General features: G+C 40.3%; 1 protein-coding gene across 1 annotated transcript; it reads left to right on the top strand.

Annotated features, from left to right (window-relative positions):
• The first annotated feature begins 323 nt into the window (after positions 1-323).
• On the top strand, positions 324-5929 carry LOC106093189 (uncharacterized). Its single transcript, XM_059369355.1, has 4 exons — positions 324-1427; positions 4918-5111; positions 5175-5331; positions 5404-5929. The coding sequence occupies exons 1-4, from the start codon at positions 425-427 to the stop codon at positions 5859-5861; spliced, it is 1812 nt and encodes a 603-aa protein (XP_059225338.1). The 5' UTR covers positions 324-424; the 3' UTR covers positions 5862-5929.
• Positions 5930-8005: the final 2076 nt, after the last annotated feature.

Genomic DNA, 8005 nt, shown 5'->3' on the forward strand with positions numbered 1-8005 from the left:
TTTAAGAGTAGAACACGAATCTGATATGAACATTCGGGACCAATTGCCTAGGGGACGTGCCACCCCCATCACAACGCCCAAATAGGACATGTTTGCTCACCATGACAATTTTGGGTCTTAAAGGGAGTGGATATTGATAGTTTTTAGGGTCCATAGCATAAACCGGAAATATTTGCCGACTTTTGCAATAAGGGGTTTAAGTGAAAAAAAAAACATACCACTGAAATGTTGGTGTATTTTAAAATATATAATTTAAATGTTTTGAACTGAAACATTTCATCCAAATAAAATAATCTTTAAACGATTTCCTTTATTTCAGCTCATGGATAACAATATTGACAGCTCCAATGAGGAGTTAAAAAAACTCCTAACCGATTGGCAATTGGAACAATATTACGACATATTCGTAGAACAAAAAATCACAATGAAAATCCTTCGTATTATACAAGGCAAACATATTGACAAAATTTTTCTAAACTCACCAGTCGGTGATCAGGCACTGTTTGAGCATCGCCTGGCAATATGGAAACAGCAAATACTGTTGGAAGACTTCCCTTCAAACAGCAACAGCAACAGCAGCAGCAGCAATTGCATCAAAACCAGTGCAACAGACAAGCCAGAGCAGGAAGTTGAGCCCAAGACAGAATTGAATATCAAAGATATTCCCTTGATCATAGATAATAGTAGCAACGATTCACCACAAGTCACAGAAATCTATGTGGCCAACGAGAGCAATGATGCCCTAGAGGATGATTTGCTCGAACTTATGGAGCCCACATCGAGGTCATTTAACATATCCTCACCTGTGCAGATTAAGTCTTATCGAACACTGGGTCGTTCCAGTCATTCTATGGCCCCGCTGCCGCGGGCTTCACATGCTGCCAGTGTGCCTTCCAGTGTACCTTCTAGCATGCCTTCCAGTGCACCTTCCGGCATATTTTCCAGTGCGGCCGCAACTGTACCGACCAGTACATTCGCCCAAAATTTGGCGAACAGCATCATTTTAACACCTCCTCCGATGCCTTTAGATGCGGTGCGTGTTACCCTGCCCACCCAACAAAATCCGGCGCATGTTCGCTATAGCCTGAGTCGAATTTTAAACGAAACCAGCGGTGGCCAAGTCATTATGAACTACTATGAGAAACATAAGATCCTGCGAGAAGAGCATCGTACAGCTCTGATTAATGTCATTGCCCGTTATATAGATGCCAATGGCTGTACACTTTCCCTCTCGGAGAGCAACAATTTGGAAAATCAAATTGTGGAAATGTTCCCCACCGAAAGAGAGGAATTCTATCGCACCAGCAAACGTGGAAGACTGTACAATAAAATAGCCAACATGAAGAGGGTCTATAAAAAATTCAAAAGAGATGCAGAGATAATGCCATCGGCCTCCAATCCCAACTCTCCTGGTTCGGGGAGGATAAGTAAGTAAAGCACCCACTTCACTGGATAGTAGGGTCACATATTTTATTTGTTCTTGATTTGCAAGGCAAAGAATTCATTCGTCCGTCTATCTAGCTATGTTTATACCCTACACCACTACTGTGGTACAAGTTATTACAACTTAGTGAATTTGTTTGTAACACCCAAAAGGAAGAGAGATAGACCCATTGATAAGCATACCGTTCGACTCAGAATCACTTTCTGATTCGATTTAGCCATATTCGTCTATCTGTCCGTCCGTCAGTCTGTCCTTCTGTCCATGTTAATTTGTGTACAAACTAAATGTTGCAATTTTCATCCCATCGTCTTCAAATTTTGTATGGGCACGTTTTTCGGCCTAGAGACGAATCTCATTGAAATTGGAAAAAATCGGTTCAGATTTGCATATAGCTCCCATATATATGTTCGTCCGATTTGTAGTAATAGTGCAATAAAATAATCATTTATTAACCGATTTTCTCGAAATTTGCCAGGAAAGGTTTTCTCATTACTCCCGATATTTGGGGTGAATTTCATAGAAATCGGTTCAGATTTGGATATAGCTCCCATATATATATTTGTCCGATTTGAAGTAATAATGCAATAAAATTGTCATTTGTTACCCGATTCTCTCGAAATTTGGCAGGAAGGATTTTCTAATGACTTTCGACATTATTGGCTAATTTCATGGAAATTGGTTCAGATTTAGATATAGCTCTCATATATAAATATCGCCCGATTTTTACTCCTAGAGCCACTGCAAGCGCATTTATTGACCAATCTTCCCAAAATTTTGTACAAAGCTTTCCACGACGACTTCCACAATGTCCATAAGTGTGCTCGAAATCGGTTCAGATTTAGACATAGCTCTCATATATATATTTTCGTCTGATTTGCAGTAAAATTGCAATCAAATGGTCATTTGTTAATCGATTCTCTCGAAATATGACAGCAAGGACTTTCTCTTGCTTCTCGAAATTGTGGATGCATTTTATAGAAATCGGTTCAGATTTAGATATAGCTGTCATATATATAGATATCGCCCTATTTTCACTTCTAGAGCCACTACAAGAGCATTTTTTGACTAATCTTGCCAAAAATTTGGCACAACGCTTTTCTCGACGAGTACCACATTATCAAATTTTAGATAATTTGCAATAATGTTGTCATTTGTGAGCCGTAGTTAATACAGTTTATAATTTACATATTTACTCGAAATGTGATACGGATTGTTTGGTAACCCATCTGAGAACATCCGGCGAGGTCCATCAAAATTGATTCAGAATTAGACATAGACATAGCCAATTTGTACCTAAAGGGTAGGTGTGGGGTATTATAAAGTCGGCACCGCCCGGATTTTGCTTTTCCTTACTGGTTTCTTACTCAAAATCGGTTATAACTTTTTGTGCATAATTTTATACCCTCCACCATAGGATGGGGGTATAATAATTTCGTCATTCTGTTTGTAACACCTTGAAATATGCATCTGAGATCCCATAAAGTCGATCTAGCCATGTCCGTCCGTCTATCTGTTGGTCGGTTGGGATTGTAAATGGGCCATATCGGTCCATGTTTTGATATAGCTGCCATATAAACCGATCTTGGGTCTTGACTTCTTGAGCCTATAGAGGGCGCAATTCTAATCCGATTAAAATGAAATTTCGCACAACGTGTTCTGTTATGATATCCAACAACTGTGCCAAGTATGGTTCAAATCGGTCCATAACCTAATATAGCTGTCATATAAACCGATCTTGGGCCTTGACTTCTTGAGCCAAAAGAAGGCGCAATTCTCATCAGATTTTGTAGAAATTTTGCACGAAGTGTTTTGGTATCACTTCCAACAACTGTGCTAAGTATGGCGCAAATCGGTACACAACCTTATATAACTGCCATATAAACCGATCTTGGATCTAGATTTCTTGAGCCAATAGAGCAAGCAATTCTCATCCGATTTTGCTGATATTTTGCACGAGGTGTTTTGTTATGACCAACAACTGTGCTAAGTATGGCGCAAGTCGGTACACAACCTGATATAGCTGCCATATAAACCGATCTTGGGTCTTAACCTCTTGAGCCTCTAGAGGGTGTAATTATTGTCAGATTGGACTGAAATTTTGCATGTTGTGTTTTGGTATCATTTCCAACAACTGTGTTAATCGGTTCATAATCTGGTATAGCTGTCATATAAACCGATCTTGGATCTTGCTTGACTTCTTGAGCCTATAGAGCGCGTAATTCTCATCCGATTTTGCTGAAATTTTGCATGAGGTGTTTTGTTATGACTTCCAACAACTGAGATTAGTGTGGCGCAAATCAGTACACAACCTGATATAGCTGCCATATAAACCGATCTTGGGTCTTAACTTCTTGAGCCTCTAGAGGGCGCAATTCTCTCCCGATTTGACTGAAATTTTGCACGTAGTGTTTTGGTATCACTTCCAACAACTCCGCTAAGTATGGTAGAAATCGGTCTATGTTTTGATATAGCTGCCATATAAACCAATCTTGGGTTTTGACTTCTTGAGTCCCTAAAGGCCGAAATTTTCGTCGGATTTGACTGAAATTTCGCACGTAGTGTTTTGGTATCACTTCCGACATCTGTGTTAAGTATGATATAAATCGGTTCATAATCTGGTATAGCTGTCATATAAACCGGTCTTGGATCTAGACTTTTTGAGCTAATAGAGCGCGCAATTCTCATCCGATTTTGATATAGGTGCCATATAAACCGATCTTGGGTCTTGACTTCTTGAGTCTCTAGAGGGTGCAATTATTGTCAGATTGGACTGAAATTTTGCATGTAGTGTTTTGGTATCATTTCCAACAACTGTGTTAATCGGTTCATAATCTGGTATATAAACCGATCTTGGATCTTGCTTGACTACTTGAGCCTATAGAGCGTAATTCTCATCCGATTATGCATGAGGTGTTTTGTTATGACTTCCAACAACTGTGCTAAGTATGGCGCAAATCGGTACACAACCTGATATAGCTGTCATATAAACCGATCTGGGATTTTGAATTCTAGAGCCTCTAGCGGGCGCAATTCTCATCCGATTTTGCAGAAATTTTGTACAATGAATTCACTCATGACCTTCAACATACGTGTCTAATATGGTCTGAATCGATCAATAGCTTGATACAGCTCCCATATAAACGTATCTCCCGATTTTGCTTCTTCAGCCCCTACAAGGCGCAATTTTTATCCGAATGAACTGAAATATTACCCAATGACTTCTACAATGTTCAGCATTCAATTCAATTATGGTCCGAATCGGACTACAACTTGATATAGCTCCAATAGCACAACAGTTCTTATTCAATACTCTTTGTTTGCCTAAGAAGAGAAATAGCGCATAGAACTCAACAAAAGCGATCCATGGTGGAGGGTATATAAGATTCGGCCCGCCGAACTTAGCACTCTCCCTCTTGTTTTTTATTTATTATTTCAGTTTATTTAATTTGCTTTAAATTTAATTGAAATTTCAGAGGAAGAATTTGTTGAAGAACTTGACGATGCTATGATCCAAGATATGCGTAGCGGTATACAAAGCTCGGAAGATTTCATGGAATTCTGGAAGCGTACACAGTCAGCCCGCCTAAAGGACATCGATACAATTGATACTCTGACTAATATTCTGGAAAAGTGGCCTGAATACAAGCAAACCAATGCGGAGCAATATGTGAGTTTTCTAGGTTAATATGTAAAAACTCTAACATAATTCCTTACCATGTTCTTGTTACAGATGGGTATGGATTTTGTGGCTAAATTTCCCTCAGCCACCAGATTTTCTGATGTTTTTTATACAAATTACTCGAAATTGGAGAAAATGTTATTTGCCAAAGTCAGCACTTGTTCGGTGGGTTATAAGCATTTACAGGTCTATAGAACATGTTCCACAGGTAAGCTCAGGCTTTGCTTAAGTAAATCTCACAAAAAGTCAAGCTTGTTTTATGTTTTCTATTTATTTACAGAATCCAAACACCTGATCATGCTATGGGTTCTTCATCAACTTTTCCCTCCCAATCATCAGACAAAAGTCGATGAGATGGGCATTAAACGCAAAAAACGCTATTCCATACAAGACTCGCAAAACTCCTGCATTTGTGTTCGTGGCTCTCGTACTGGCATAGAGAGTATGTTGCGCATGCGCACTACAGCAACCCCGCCTATGATTTTGGCCATTGGCGAAATGGGTGGGGAAATTGAAGAAGTCTCTGTTTACTTCGAGGGTCTGCAATATCCCTGCAATTCGGTGGTCCAAGCAGCCCAACTATGCTGTGAACTTTTCTTTCTCTTCAACATAGACTTTCCCGAGGAGTCGGTGTTGTATTACAATTTTATACAGACATTCTTCTTGAATATTCTTCCAGAGATTAAGAACTCCAAAATTTATACAACCATTAATGAAATTAATGCTTGCGAAATGTAAATGTGTTATTTTTTTGTAATTGAAAAAAGAATAACTACATTAGCTGTAGATGACTAAATAGAACTACTATGTGCTAATTAAAATAAAATATATTGCAATAAGTTTCTATAAGAGTAAAATTGAAGGTAGGAAAAAAAATAAATAAAATAAGCACCAAATAAACAAAGTTTAAAAATATTAAACTGGTTTTAGCCATCTTTATAATGAAAAAATCTTTGAAGCAGGTAAGATAAAGGACCACAAGCAATGATTTTGATGTTGCTTTCAATCGTATTGCAACAATGATATAAATAAATTAGGGTAATAACTTTCCGCACACACTTGGCCGGTCGCCCTCCTCTGTCGCTAATAGCAGACTAAATGACACCATTTGAATCCCATGGCCATGAACCGGGGTGACCCTTTACGTAAGGTGTCTGTTTTCTGCTGGTAAAGGCACATACGGAGTTTCTACTATACAATGAGATTTCGCCCAGTTCCCTCTCTGGCTCTTAGGTTCCAGTCTTACCGGCTCTGCCTGTCGCTAGCGGGAGCACATATGACTTGATTTTCTTGCTCATGGTCTCATTCCCAGAGGGAATTTTGCCAACTATAATGCATTAACCACCGCAGCGCAGAGGTTAACATGTCCGCCTATGACGCTGAACGCCTGGGTTCGAATCCTGGTGAGACCATCACTGAAAATTTTCAGCGGTGGTTTTCCTCTTATAATGCTGGTAAAATTTGTGAGGTACTATGCCATGTACAACCTCTCTCCAAAGAGGTGTCGCACCATGGCATGCCGTTCGGACTTGGCTTTAAAAAGGATGCCCCTTACCATTGAGCTTAAACTTGAATCGGACTGCACTTATTGATAAGTGAAAAGTTTGCCCCTGTTCCTTAATGGAATGTTAATGGGCAAAATTTGCAAATTTGAATTTGCAATGCAATAATCACACCGCATGCACTGTAATGCATCAACCTGTCTTTGACCACTCTTGTAGTCCCGAAGATGGACAGAGTGATCACGCTACTGAAGTCTGGAAAGGATCCGTGTAAAAGGGGGGTACAGACCGATCTTCCTACTCTTACCAGTAGCCAAGACACTTGAGGGACTAATTCCCCGAACCTCGTTGCAGAATTTCCATTCGCCGAGCCTTAGCATGGATGTCGAAGACTGCATAGCACAACAAATGCTGCATGCCATGACCGCAAACATTTGCCGTGGCTACAATCAGCCCAGGCCATGTGATAGGACGTTCTCCGTGGCACTGGCTCTATCGAAGGCATTCGACACGACCAGCCAAGCAATCCCATGGCAGCCGGTTGTACGCACCAGATTGACCCGATAAAACTCTCATCGGCAAGGGCTGCCATGTCATGGGAGAGGCACATCCCGGAGTGCCTACTCCGCACGCTTCTGGTCCGTGCCGGGATTGAAAAGAACCCCGGACCCTGGTTCTGTTCGGTTTGCCAGAGCCGCCTCCATCATCGGTCGGTGTCGGTGAGGTGTAACCGGTGCATGGAGTGGATAAATATCCGATATCCTCTGGCCTCACTTCACTACAGAAGTAAAGGGTGATTTTTTTGAGGTTAGGATTTTCATGCATTAGTATTTGACAGATCACGTGGGATTTGAGACATGGTGTCAAAGAGAAAGATGCTCAGTATGCTTTGACATTTCATCATGAATAGACTTACTAATGAGCAACGCTTGCAAATCATTGAATTTTATTACCAAAATCAGTGTTCGGTTCGAAATGTGTTCATTCACCGTAACTTTGCGTCCAACAGCATCTTTGAAAAAATACGGTCCAATGATTCCACCAGCGTACAAACCACACCAAACAGTGCATTTTTCGGGATGCATGGGCAGTTCTTGAACGGCTTCTGGTTGCTCTTCACTCCAAATGCGGCAATTTTGCTTATTTACGTAGCCATTCAACCAGAAATGAGCCTCATCGCTGAACGGTGAATGAACACATTTCGAACCGAACACTGATTTTGGTAATAAAATTCAATGATTTGCAAGCGTTGCTCGTTAGTAAGTCTATTCATGATGAAATGTCAAAGCATACTGAGCATCTTTCTCTTTGACACCATGTCTGAAATCCCACGTGATCTGTCAAATACTAATGCATGAAAATCCTAACCTCAAAAAAAAT

Source organism: Stomoxys calcitrans, chromosome 5, assembly GCF_963082655.1.
Source record: "Stomoxys calcitrans chromosome 5, idStoCalc2.1, whole genome shotgun sequence".
In the NCBI taxonomy this organism is placed as follows: domain Eukaryota; kingdom Metazoa; phylum Arthropoda; class Insecta; order Diptera; family Muscidae; genus Stomoxys; species Stomoxys calcitrans.